The 14298-nt window shown below is 35.9% G+C and overlaps 1 protein-coding gene across 1 annotated transcript; it reads right to left on the bottom strand.

Annotated features, from left to right (window-relative positions):
- Nucleotides 1–6479: 6479 nt before the first annotated feature.
- On the bottom strand, nt 6480–10765 carry LOC139853674 (TMV resistance protein N-like). Its single transcript, XM_071843047.1, has 6 exons — nt 10208–10765; nt 10064–10082; nt 9374–9982; nt 8975–9262; nt 7922–8808; nt 6480–7406 (listed from the first exon to the last, which is right to left on the bottom strand). Exons 1-5 carry the CDS (start codon nt 10720–10722, stop codon nt 8716–8718), a joined length of 1524 nt encoding a protein of 507 aa, XP_071699148.1. The 5' UTR covers nt 10723–10765; the 3' UTR covers nt 6480–7406; nt 7922–8715.
- Nucleotides 10766–14298: the final 3533 nt, after the last annotated feature.

Genomic DNA, 14298 nt, shown 5'->3' on the forward strand with positions numbered 1-14298 from the left:
GAAACGTACCCGTGACTAGTTCATTGTCATCTCGGGCTTCCTCGGTGTTGATGTTAAAGGCTCGGCCTCGGTTGTTGGGGTTGGTTTTCTTTTTCGGGCATTCGTTCTTATAATGGCCCGTTTGGCCACATTCGTAACAAGTGACCGTTTTTGGAGGATTGGGCCCCTTTCGAGCGACGGGGGCGGTGCTTGTGCAATTGTTGGCCCTATGACCAACTCCTTGGCAACGGTGACAAATTAGCTTGTTACATTCGCCGTAATGATGTTTGTGGCACTTGTTGCACAAAGGTAAGTTTCCGACATAACCCTTCTTGCCGTCGTTGTTGAAGGGCTTTTTGGTGAAGGTGTTGTTGTTGTAGTTAGTTGATGGAGTGGCTTCCCATTTCCTTTTGTTGCCACCCGACTTGTCCTCGGCCTTAGGAGCCGGTACTACGATTTCGTCAACCGTTTCAATTAATTGGCGAGCCATGTTCATAGCGGCTTGATGAGTAGTGGGTTTGGATGACATCACCCCTTGTTTGATGCTTTTTGGAAGACCGAGCATGTAGAGCTCAATCCTTTGAGATTCGGGGTTAACAAGATTAGGACACATCAAGGATAGTTCGGCGAAGCGTTGATTATAAGCCTTAAGATCGTTTCCGACCGCCTTCAAAGCTCTTAGTTCTTCCTCGAGCTTTCGGGTTTCTTCGCGCGGAAAGTATTCGACAATCATCTTTTCCTTCAAATCGGCCCAAGAGAGGGCATGAGCTTCATCGGTACCCACCGATTGAACATAGGTGTTCCACCAAGTGAGAGCAACACCGGAGAACGTGTGGGTGGAGTATTTGACCTTGTCTTGATCTCGACAACCGCTTATGCTAAAGACGGCCTCGGTTTGTTCAAACCAACGAGTAAGCACAACCGGTCCACCGGTTCCATCATAAGTGTGAGGTTTGCACCCCATGAAAGCTTTGTAGGAGCATCCCTCGTTTGAGTTACCGGCCCCATTGTTGTTGTTGTTGTGGTTGTGGTTGTTGTTATTGTTATTGTTGTTGGAAGAGTGACCGGCCATGGCCGCATCTACGGCGGTAGCTATCATCCGTTCGAGAGCTTGTTCGGGAGTTTCATTGCGGCGTACACGACGAGGAGCCATTGTTCCTTCAAAACAAAAGAATACCGTTGGTTAGTATTCTAAATAATACTAACCGTGATATGGAATAAAGATAAAGAGAAAATTATCCTTGACTCGCCTTAGATTCTTTATGGCATAATGTCGGTATGTTCATATGAGTCACCGTAATATAATTTCCGGGAATTATATTACCCTAATTCATATGTGCATTCGACATTACATCATATAGTCAAGGTGGCGTGTCAATTAAATTATACAACGCAAGATTTAGATAGGATAAGAGTAGATATGAGTAAGAGAGTTCGAGTATAAATGCACAATTTGTCAAATAATTCCTACTTCAGTCTATATGCCGGTTGTAGTCTAGACTCACCAATGTACCCTAAGACTCGGGGTTGACACCAATGAACTCTAAATCCCTACAACCAAAGCTCTGATACCACTTGTAGCGACCCCGACAAATCGTCAAATGACGGCGTCATCTACGTATGGTCCCATTACATGGTCGTAAGTCTTTATAACAAAGTTTGACCGAAAAGTATGTCGCATTCATTTCATAAATAAGGGTGTTTCAAAGTTTACAAAAGTAGTTTCCATACTCAAGTACATAACAATGTTTTAAGTTTGTATGAAACACGTGCGACACGATTAAAAGTAGTCCAAAAAGACGTTCCACGTAAGCAAGTATACTCGACATCCAATGCAAGTATCAAATAGTATGAGCGGAAGCATGTATCACCTAAGTTCAAGGACCTGAGAAAAACATAGAGAATCTGTCAACGAAAACGTTGGTGAAATCATAGGTTTAAATAAGTAAATGAGTAATAGTAAGTTGAACCACAAGATTTGCAACATCGATAAAGCCATAGTACATTCTAAAAGTTAATATTCACGAGCACCCAATTATCAAAGCTTAACGTTCCGTCCGTTGAATACCCCATCAATTAGTGCTAGAACAACACTGTTCCCGAAAATATATTTCATTCGTAAACGGTAGCGAACCGTTTGAATGAGGGTTTGTCAAACCCATATGGCCATATAACATAAGTTCTCGCTTACACCATCTGATGTAACTAATGATAATCGGATTGAGGATTTTCGTTCTAAACTCGTATGTAGAATGTTTGTTTTCCCGTTCTTGTGTTCACTTAGTTCAAAAGAATCGTTTATGTTTTCTCATCCCAAAAGTAAGTTTAAAAGAGTAAAAGTGGGACTATGATCTCACCTTGTATGCACGAACCAAAAAGTACTTCGACAAGTAACGCGTGCAAAGAACAATGCTAGTCTTGACCTAAACAAATAGGTTGTATTAATAACGGTAACCACGATAGGTCAAAGATGTTCAATTAGTCCTATGGCTCGTTAAGACTCGATCATAATAGCATGTGAATCAAATTGTCATGTTTCATGCAAGGTACAAGTATAAAAACATGTTAGAACGATTGCACAAATATTTGGTTAAGTTTGATTAAAAGTCAAACTTTGGTCGGTCAAAGTCAACGAAAGTCAACACGTTCGGGTCGGGTCCCAAACTATTTTTCTAAGCTTAGAAGTCATATATGAGCATGTTGGCCAAGTTACATGTTAATCGGAGGTGCGTAGCATAGCAAACATTATTCGAAAATTGACCAAGTTGGACAGAATCTGTCCAGGTTATTCTGCGCGCCGCGCAGAAAGGGGGCGCGCCGCGCCACTTCCTGGGCAGAGAATCCTGGCCAGTTTTTCAAAGTGTGCACGAACCAAAACCTTTTCTAACACAACTCTTGACCCGCAAACACTTATAGCGCCTATCATACGTCGTTGGAAAGGTATTTTGACGAAGAATGCAACTAAACACATATCATCAATCAAACTTGCACTTAAAACAACCAAAAACCGTAATTAAACATTCATAATCAAAGTTAAGTTCCAAGAACGCATTTTATGATTCGGGCAACCAATTTACATGTATGTTATGCCGTTTCGAAGGTAATCAAACACACATTGCAACAAAACACTTAACAACAATATCTCATAGCATTTGACGCATCAAAAGTTCATGTAAAGCTCATCAAACCCTAATCCAAAATCACAAATTCAACAATCTTGCATATGAAACTAATCCATGTCAACCTACATACCAATTTGAAGCTAGTGATGTTAGGAACACAATTAAAACATGAACTTTCATCATTCAACAACATATGAACACCTAAAACTCAAGATTAAACAAGCATTCTTTCAATATGAACTAGTTACATCAAAATATCAAAAACGAGCATATAATCACATAAACCAACTAGACTCGAGCCATAGACACTAGTTAACAACCATATAACTTAAAAATCTCAAGAACACAAGAATTAGTGATTTTAGAAAGTTACCCAAAATTGATGAAATCGGTATGGAAACGAAGAGGAGATCACGAGGAGTTCAAATATGCAATTTGTTTTGATCGAATCCTTCTTGAACGAATTTGGATGATGATTGAAGGTTTGAGGGTTTGAGAGGAAAAGGTGAAGTATTATTTTTGGGGAGGTGATAGAATGAATGGAGAGGAAAGAGTTGACTAGTTGACCTAGTCATCTCTTTCTCCATTTGGCAACTTTAGTCCCTCAACTTAGGAAACGGGTACGGGAATTACCTAAACGAGATAATTCAAACGCGTATTAACGAGATGTGTTATAAACATATAACGGAACTTAAATAGTTAAACGGAAAAGTAAATGGAAAAAGGCGGGATGTTACAGATTAAACTTAGATGAAGATTAAGTAAAGATTACAACTATTTGATTCAAAATAAGAAAGAGTAAAGTTAAGAGTACAACCCAAATTAATAACAAAAGAAAGATCTAGCACTAATGAAGATGAAACTTGAGCTTGCTTCCTCCAAATTACCTTAGAACTCTAATGGATGATGAAATTAGGGTTTTGTGTGTGTAATTCGGAGTAAAAACTGCAGCTCTCTTGCCAAATGACCTATCTTATTCTATTTATAGTGGTGAGGAAAGTGGGCTGAATCAGCGTCAGGAGCGCCGCTTTTGACATAGGTGCGGCGCTCTTGGCTTCAATTGGTGCGGCGCTTTAGATTCAGGTGTGGCGCTCTATACTTCATCTGGTGCGGCGCTGTTGACTTAGGTGCGGCGCTCTTGGAGCTGTAGGAACGGCGCTTCTGCTCACTGTGAAGAAATTGAGACAAAACGTTGGTGATTGCGCCGCTTTTACCATAGGTGCGGCGCTCTGGGCTGTGAGGTGCGGCGCTCCTTGATCAGGAGCGGCGCTCTTGATGCTGTTTCCTGCACTTGTCATTTTCTTTGCACTTTTTTGAACATTTCTTGGTCAATTTTACACCAAGCTAGGCATTTTGCCTTGAGTGGACACTTTGGCACAGGAAAACAACTTTAAAGCCCCAACGATCATCAAAACCGAATAAAAATGAGGTCGATATTGCGTAATAAATATGTCTAAATGGAGCAATATCAGATGCTCTGCTTGGATTGCCTCTCAAATATTATCTATTGCTTTTATGACTTTGTATGGGCTGGTTTCATTGGGTCGGGTCTGGATCTAAAACAGGTCATGTTTTTAAACAAGTTGAACAGGCTGTGAGTCTGGACGACTCAGTTATTTTCCCTTGATACTTGTAGTATTTTCACATTTTTCAACCTCTTGTTATTGCAGCCATGGCAGATTAATCCACTTGCCCTGTTTGTAAACAGATCTGAACCTCCTTCATAAACTTTTTGTTCGGTGTGGTAAATTCTTTTCATAAGTGTGTGCTTTGTGAAAACAAGTTTTTAATTTTTAATGATAGAATGATAACAGACTGGTTATATGTTTAAACTCAAGAATGAAATAAGCATTGCATAGACCTCAGCAGATATTTTCAGTTTCTAGTTGTTGTCAGTAGTCCCTGATTATTACTGCTTAAACCAACAGGTAGATTTAGTAAAATTTGTATTAACGTTTAAAAATTCTTCTTATTTGAAGTTAACAAACAAACCAGGTTCTTATAAATGGAAAAAGAAGGTAATTTCCTTTTAAATTGGAGATGAAAGGAACGTGTGTACATCTTTCCTTTCGTACGAGGACACTGTGATACGATGGCTTTAACCAAACAAGTACTGCAACTGAGATGCTGCTATACGTGATGGATTCACCACTGTTATATAGGCAGTATCTTCTTTTTTACTTATATTTATTCAATAAACAATATACTCTTCTTTACAGCTAATAAACTGTATACTAATAAATATGCTATTTTTTTTTTTTTTCTTTTCTGATTGAATGAAGTTCGCTGCTTTGGTCTATGCTATTGTTTCTGCTAATCCATCTGAAAATGATAATAATGTTTTTGCTTTATAGTTAAAAATTTGTTATTTTTGTAGTGCAGATTGGACTGCCTGTATATGCTGTGTAAGGGGAATTGGACAGGATATGTTTTGGGATTTGGGGTAAAAAAATTACATGGGTGAACCCAATAAGAGCTTTAGAGGAGTTAAATGAGCTTGTTGATATATGCAGTTGAGAATTGGAATGCAGTTGATCCTTCTTTTTAAATGAAAATAAGAATGTTTGTACCAATTTTAATCTTGGATAGTGTGTGTAGGGGTACTTCATAGTAATGTTGTGGTTCATCAAAAAAATTCTAGACTTTTGTGGTGTCCAATGTTCATGTGTCAATCCAATTGCAATTGTGGATCAAAGCGTTTCATTGAGAATGCTTTTGAGGTGAGGCGCACTCAAACTGACCTAAAGACACATTCAAGTGAGATTTGGGTTGTCTGTTGAATTGAGGAAAAGCTGCCAACCTAATCTTCTAATGTTACACATTGCAGATTTGAGTTTTTTGTTGTAAATGTTGTGTGTAGGTTCATAGTGGTACATTTTTGAAGTATAGTTTTTGTGGTCAGATTGTCATGCCAACCATTTGTCTTGTAGACCAGCGATATGGTTCAGTTTGTTTACTTTGTTATGTGTATATTTACGCCTCTGTGTTTGCTTTCTTGACGGAAGTTTTTGTTTCGTTTCCTGGGTGTATTTTACCTCTTTTTTACTCAATTACTAATCATATACTGTCACTATCAATCAAGTGGTTCTGCATACATAAAACCAAGTGGGGATGCTGATCGAGTTTTAGTGTTTTAATGTGCTGGGCAAACTAGTCAACACAATGGTTAGTCGATAAAAGTAAAATGTAAAAATCTAGTATTCAGGTACTTGATAGGTGTGTATCTGTACAAAAAACATTTAAGATATTTAAGTTGTTTCCTGAGATGAGATGTCTAAGTCAATGAAGGTTTAATGAAGTTGATGACGATAGTGAAGATTGTAGGTCAAGAACTAGCGGTTAAAACAAGTAAATATATCAAACACTGAAAGTATATGATTGATTAAAAAACATAGGTGAGTAATATATTCCAATTAAAACAAGTATATGAATGATTGATTAAAAAACATAGGTGAGTAATATATTCCAATTTAAACCCATCTCAAACTAATAATTTTATCGCCAAAGTATTGTTGCTATGTGATTTGAACACAAAACCACTTTTCATGATACATCAATTAGTCATTTGGGAAGTGAACTCCCAACCGGTCAAACATGTTTCTTGACCGTGTCAATTACAACACAAATAGCATATAATATAAAGGAAATATGAAAACGAAGAAAGAGAATAACCCAATAGCAACGTTCTTGGGTTCCCATCCCGAAACATTACTAGTACGAGGAATTAAAAAGGGGATGTGGAAGCCGTCTTTGTATCATCTCCAAAGACGACTTTGTATCATCTTCAATCTTGAATTTGAACGTATAATCATCTTCGTCCTCACAAAATTCAGAGGAATGTGTGTCCCAAAATTCAGAGAAATCTGTAGCAGATGTTTCTGTTATAACACTTTCATTTTCTCTGGCAACCAGCTTAGCTCCAAAACCACTACATTCATCTTCTTCATCGACTTCGAATGAAAATAAAACCGCGTTGGAATTGGAGTCCCACCAAGAAGTGTGTCTCAATGAATCAAAGGAAACATAACTCACCCATGTATATCTATCACCATACTGCTCCTTCCAAAAACCAGGTTCAGGATCCATGCCCATCGTATTACTCTGCTCGTGCTTCAAATAAATAGATCGATTGCTTATGGACCTCTTCGTTAAGACAGCGCACATTAAGAATCCACAAAAGTCAATGTACCAATTCTGGGGAAGTTGCAATCTACATCTACTTCCTCTAAACAGTGGAGGTATAAACGTCTTCGGAATCTCAATGCCATCAACTTCAAGAATCATATGGTGATTTATAGCATTCCCCTAATTAAAACAACACAATCGTTATTTTTGATGACAGGGTAGTGTACATATATTAAACCCTGTAATTCTAACAGCATGTGCATACACACAACCCAGAGCCAGGAAAAATGGGTTGCTTGATTCGGGGTGGGTCTGGATTCAAACGGGTCAAGTTTTAAACGGGTTAAACAGGCCGGGTCTGGTGACACAACTATTTTCCCTTGTTTTTTTTTTATTTTTAACTCTCTACATCTATCTCCAACACTCACAGTTCGCATCACTTTAATTTAGCACAAGTTATGTACATAATTTTTTATGTACATAATTTTTTTAGATAGACAAACTCAAACACCCTAAACGACTTTTCATGAATATTTACAAATGTCCATGAACTTGAACCCACAACCTCTTGGTTGGAGGGGTTCCTCGATACCCCTAGGGTTGTTGGACCCCTGATGGACCCCTCATTAAAAAATAAATAACTATCCAATTATATGCCAAATAAGTAAAAAGAAGGAGAGGGATAGTTAACATACATGGAGCATACATTGTAGTAATTTTTCTGCACCACTGACATCATTCGAATTATTAAGACATACTCGAGATATCCTCTTACAGTTTTTGTAAAAATCTCCCGTGGATTCAAGTGAGTAGCAATTATGTCCTAAAAATAGATCTACACTGGATGGAAGTTCTGGAAATTCTAGAAGCTTCTTGCAGTTACAGAGGTTGAGTAGTTTAAGCCGAGTAAGTTTCAAGAGGCTAAAATGTAATCTTGAAAAGTTATTCTTACGTAGATTCAATGCTGTTAAGTTGAATAACTCACCAACATGACAAGGGATCTCTCCATCTTTCAAGAGACAGCCACCGAGATCCAAACTTTTTAAATTACATACACTAAACAGATCGTTTGGCAGCTTCTCAAGCTTAGGCTGAAAGAACGAAGTCAACATAAGATTAAATCTGATCTTTAACTTCTCCAAGTGTTTCAAGGCTTGAAAGTTTCCTTCTATTCTCTTTAAATTCTCACAGTGGTTCAAAATTATCGAAGTAAGGTTGGTACAGTAATGTCCGATTGATGAGGCCGGCAGAACTTCTATCCCAACACTCCACAAAGTTAATTCCCACAAGCTATCCATGCTTGCTTGGATCTCTGGGAACTCAATAAGCGCTTCACAACCACTGATCTTAAGAGTCTCCAAATTTTTCATACAGATGATGGTTGGAAAAGTTGTAAGCTTCTTACAATGAGATACAGATACGTAGACTAGACTGTTACACTTTCCAAGTGATGGATGGATCTCTTCCAAACTTTTACAATGATTGAGTTTTATATATTCAAGACATGGAAATCCATCAAAATTGGTGTGCTGACTAAGTTATCCGCATGCTTGATGGTAAGCTTTTTCAATTGTGGTAGACGCTGATACATACAAGTAAAAGCTAAAATTAAGACTAAGTTACTGTATTGATATATTTACTCTATACTTGTGGCGTAAATTCCTTTTTGCAAGGTGTAACTTCTACTATACTTGTATGTTAAATATGTTAATTGTTAAATTACTTAGAGGAACATTATTTGAGTTTACCTTGTAACTTTGCCAAAGTTCTTTCTGCAAGGTATAACGCAACTTTAAAACAACAAGCTTCGTTGGTTGAAAATCTGCTGGAAACAGACTTCCAGGATAATTATTATATGAAATATAGTGCAACTCATTTGAAAGAAAACTAGGCCATTCAACATTTTGATCAGAATAATCATGTGCACATTCTGTGGCATGCACCAATAGCAACCTTAGCTCCTTCATGTTTGAAACAAGTTTGGAAAAACCTGATGAGCAGCCATTAAAGCTTATTGCTTCAATTTTGTCATTTTCCTGAAATAATGGACAAAATCTTGTTATATTTTAGTTAAAATACAGGTTTCAGGTTCAGTGGTATCGCTGTATATGTATGTATGTATGTCTATATTGAAAAGCTAGCTTAACCTTTACAGTTGAATCCGTGGAGCACATTTCTACAATTTCATTGTATTTCCAAACCCTGCTATGTTTCTCAGGATTTTTAGGATGTAGGCCTCGAACGATGTAGTGTCCCATTTCTTGAACCAGATCATGCATTTCGAAACAACCATCCGAAATAGTTATGAGAGCCTTTTGTCTAAGCACTTGGATCCCGGAATCAGGGTAAAACCCGCAAGCATCAAATATCTCCTTTGCTTTATCTACAGGCTTGCGCCTATGGAAACAAGCAATATCCAAGAATAACTCTCTTTCGATAGGTTCCAGTCCATCATAACTTATTTTGAGTACGTCCATTATTTTAGGATTTGGGATATTCTTCATCTTGTCTAAAACACTCTCCCACGGCTTCTTGTCTTTGCCACGTAGCAAAGATCCCAAAACTTTAAGTGCTAATGGGAGCCCATCTGCATAAGAAATCACGCGTCGTGAGAGCGTATCATAGTCTTCTATACGAGGTTTTTCCTTCTGCACTGCATGTCTATTGAAGAGTTGAAACGCCTCATCATCTAATAATAAACTAGCATGAGATATCTTAACCTTGTCTTTGTGTAGCAAATGCTCATCTCTAGTTGTCTAATAATTTGTTATGATCATTATTCACTTATTATGAATGAATTTATATTTTATAATTTATATAATAGCTTAATAAGGAACAAAATATTTGATGTTTTGACTATTTAATTTAATTCTAATGATCAATTATCAATTATAAGGGGTTAAAGCAAGTGAAAATATTATACGCAGTAATTGATAAGTAAAACATGAGCAACCTTCTAAAAGAAAGAAAATAAATACTACTAGAAGCAGAAAGAGGAAAGAGAAATAGAAAATAACCCGTTGGCAATGTGACTGGGTTCCCATCCCGAAACATTACATGCTTCAACAATTGCAGTTTTCCATAATTCCTCTTTGGCGCTGTTATCGCGCTTTCGTTTCGCAAATGCTCTTCCGAAATTCCCTTGCAATTTCCTAACATCGGAAGGACTCACCTTATAAAATACTGGTAGAACAATCAGTTTTCTCTCCTCCCTGCTTTTCATAATATGTACAAGTTCATCCAAACACCACGAAGAATCAGCGTAGTTTTCCGAGAATACGATGACCGCAATTTGTGATTCCTCGATGGCATTCAACAGTGATGGACCGATAGAATCGCCCCGAGGAAGTGTTTGGTCGTCTTTGTAACTGTAAATTAATTGACCCGAAAGAGCTGTGTATAGATGATCTACATAGTTTTTGCGAGTATCTTCCCCTCTGAAACTAAGAAACACATCATACTTTCGTGATCCAGTAGAAGAAGAAGAAGAAGCCATTGATGTGTTTGAGATTTAATCTGTATAATAACTAGAACCTTATTATTTTAGCTGAATGAAAAGAAGATAACTTAAGAAAGATTTATAGCCAATCAAATCAAATAATAAGATGATACTACGTATATATTACCTTAATGACAAAATTACACATATAGTCCCTTTGTTTTGTACCAAATGTCTAGGATAATCAAAAAAGAATTTATTGATCTAGATCACCCATGTTGTTTGCACACATTACACGGATAGTCCAAATCCCCAAACGTCAGTTAAATTGTTCTGTTAAAATTAGTCATGTGCCGTGCAGATATGAGCGACCACCACCGTGCAATGATAAAAGATAAAAAATAATAATAAAGAGAATAATAAATATGACGAAAATACCCTCATGTTCATTGCACATTTTAAACCTTAACCGAAAAAATAACGACGATAGTTATTTGAACCATCCGTGCAATTGGGTGTAAACCACATGGATGATTTAGATAAAAAAAATTTTTTTAACTATCCTATATATGAGATGCAGAGGACTATTCGTGTAATTTCGTCAGCCTTAATTTCCACATATGGTGTGTGTTCGTTTCACATTATCGATATTTTTATCCAAGTTTCTTTTTGTGGAGGAAAAGCTCTTAGGTGGGATCAATTATTTACCATCTTCATCGCAATTATTGTTATGTATTATTGCAATTTAAAATCTACAACTATATTTGTTTTGTAGTACCTGAAATGACTCTGAAACTTTGATGCAAGTCAAAGTTTGAAAAAATTCATTGCAATTTTGCTGTAGCAATGTTAGAGAAACTTCGTGATATGAACGTCGAAACTAACACTTCTGTGCACATCATTACATAATAAATATTTATATTTTTATCTTGGGCAAATAAAGGTAACTAGTGAAATTACCCGTGGAACCACGCGTTATGCTAAAGTTATTTAGTTTAATGACCCGTGGAATCACATAGTCCGACTAAGAAACTCGTCAGGTGAACATTTCATCAAACACCTAAAATGCATACTAAACAATCCACATCAAATCATAAGAGATAATATTGGTTGTCATTTTATTTTAATGGTGTAAATTAAAATATAAATGTAGAATTGGTTTCCTTCTGCATAACTTTTATACCTTTTCGTACTCAATTCAAAATAATTAATTAAAATAATTTAATTTTAATAATTAAAATCATTATTAATAAGATTTAATAATAATAATTAATTAATAAGATTTAATTTTAATTCAAAATTATTTAAATTAATGACATCACCCACCATGCTTAGATTTTTTCTTTTTTCTTTTTGATTTTTTCTTAACAAAGGAATTAGAATAATAATGACTTCATCATTTTAGCAATATAATATAAACTATAGATGTCTAGTGGCCGTCAAAATTATAATTATGAAGATATTTGATGGCCAAAAGATTCCAAAAATGTAACAAAATTACAATATATAACCAATAAAGATAATACGTGTTAGGAAGAGAGGATCGCCTGGACGTTGAGAGATACAAATTTGAGAGAAAAATAACTCTATTACTCACAAGAATAGATTACACGAGTATTTACAAAACTCTAAAAAAAAAAAACTCTCAAACTCACACACACTCTCAAGGTTGTGATTACACTTCTCTGAGTGATTTTGGGATGATTTACAATGAAAGTGTGCATCTCTATTTATAGCAAAAATTCTATGGCGGTGAATGTTGTGAACGAGGAAGGTTGGCGTAAGTTGGCGGCCGTCATCGTGTTCAAGTTTGCCACTTTCATACGCGTTGTCAACGTCGGCAGCTTTGAACATCTAGATGACGGCTGGAACAGAGCCATCTAGATGACGACTGGAAACCACTGGAAACCATCAATTCTCCCCCTCCAGCCGAATCAACGAACATTCCAGTTATGTCTCTGCATAACTCCAACTTCTCTCGAGTCACCACCTTTGTTAACATATCCGCAGGATTCTCCTTTGTATGGATCTTCACTAGTCTCAACAGTTATCGATCAATTACCTCGCGTATCCAATGATAGCGAAAATCAATATTTATTGTACGGGAATGGTACATGGAGTTCTTGCTCAAATCTAGAGCACTCTGACTGTCACAATGTACCTTGTACTCATTTTGCTTGATTCCAAATTCTTGGAGATAATGCTTTAACCACAATATTTCTTTTCCAGCTTCTGCGGCAGCAATATACTCTGCTTCAGTTGTGGATAATGCAACACACTTCTGTAGTCTTAACTGCCATGAAACAGCTCCCCCTGCAAAAGTGTAAATGGATCCTGAAGTAGATTTCCTACTATCAGGATCTCCGGCCATATCCATAGCCTTCCAAGATTGGATCAGCTCCCCCGTAACAAAGATATAGATTCTTTGTACCTTTAAGATATATGAGAATCCATTTTACCGCCTTCCAATGCTCTTTCCCGGGGTTGGAGAGAAAACGACTCACTGTTCCCACTGCGTGAGCAATATCGGGCCTTGTACACACCATCGCATATATCAAACTTCCAACTGCTGAAGAATATAGTACTGAAGACATCTCTCCGATCTCTTCCTTGGATGAGGGACAAGAACTCTTGCTTAACTTGAAATGGTTGGCTAATGGAATGCTAACAGGTTTGGCATTGTTCATATTGAAACGTGAAAGCACTCGTTCAATATACTTCTCCTGAGATAGCCATAACCTTTTATTCTTCCTGTCTCGGGTTATCTGCATTCTCAAAATCTGTTGAGCCTGTCCTAAGTGTGACGACCCGGGAATTTCCGACCAAATTTAAACCTTATTATTATATGATCTTGACACGATAAGTAAAGTTAGTAAAGTTGAGTCTCAAAATTTTTGAACTGTTTAAATAGAATCATTTACCCTGTGACTATTTCTAACGATTCACGAATCTTTACATTGTAAAAGTGTATACATAAATGACTTCGAAAATAATTTGTCAATATTAACAAATTAGTAAATGTTATATTCTGAGATTATCGTTTTAATATATATAATTAATATATTTATTTTCTTGGTATTCGAAACATAATTAAATATGCGATAGTGGAGAAAAAATACATATATACAGAATTGGTGATTTGTATGTTATAATATATAAAATATATAGATATTAAATATTCAAAATATGTTGTTATATACATCATGTAATATAACAAGATTAATAAATTGTAATAATAGTATATGTAATTACAAGTTAAAAATATAGTTGTTATAATATGGTTACTTTCAATAATTGTTAAAATCTGTATTATTCATATTATTATATAAAAATGGAAACATGTAACTTATTATATTTTCATATATAATCATCATTATTATATTATATAGTTATAGTACATAATCTATAAATTATAATACTAATATATTAATTATAATTATTATAACAATATTGTTATTACTTTTAATAATAGTATTGATATTAGTGTTATTAATATTATTATTTTTTAGAAATATATATGAAAATTGTTATAAATAATTATTATTACTAATAACATTATTAATATTAATTAGTATTATTATAAGTAATATTATTGGTATCACTAATAATATTGTTATTATCATTTTATTAATA

The sequence above is a fragment of the Rutidosis leptorrhynchoides genome, chromosome 6 (assembly GCF_046630445.1).
Source record: "Rutidosis leptorrhynchoides isolate AG116_Rl617_1_P2 chromosome 6, CSIRO_AGI_Rlap_v1, whole genome shotgun sequence".
NCBI classification, from domain to species: Eukaryota; Viridiplantae; Streptophyta; class Magnoliopsida; order Asterales; family Asteraceae; genus Rutidosis; species Rutidosis leptorrhynchoides.

Bases quoted from the DNA above. Each gene is read 5' to 3' on its own strand.
- LOC139853674 (XM_071843047.1), bottom strand. From the start codon at position 10,722: ATGGCTTCTTCTTCTTCTTCTACTGGATCACGAAAGTATGATGTGTTT. The intron at 9,263-9,373 runs GTTAAGCTAGCT...CCATTATTTCAG, and splicing joins CCACGGATTCAACTGTAAAG to GAAAATGACAAAATTGAAGC. The intron at 8,809-8,974 runs GTAAACTCAAAT...TGTATGTATCAG, and splicing joins AACTTTGGCAAAGTTACAAG to CGTCTACCACAATTGAAAAA.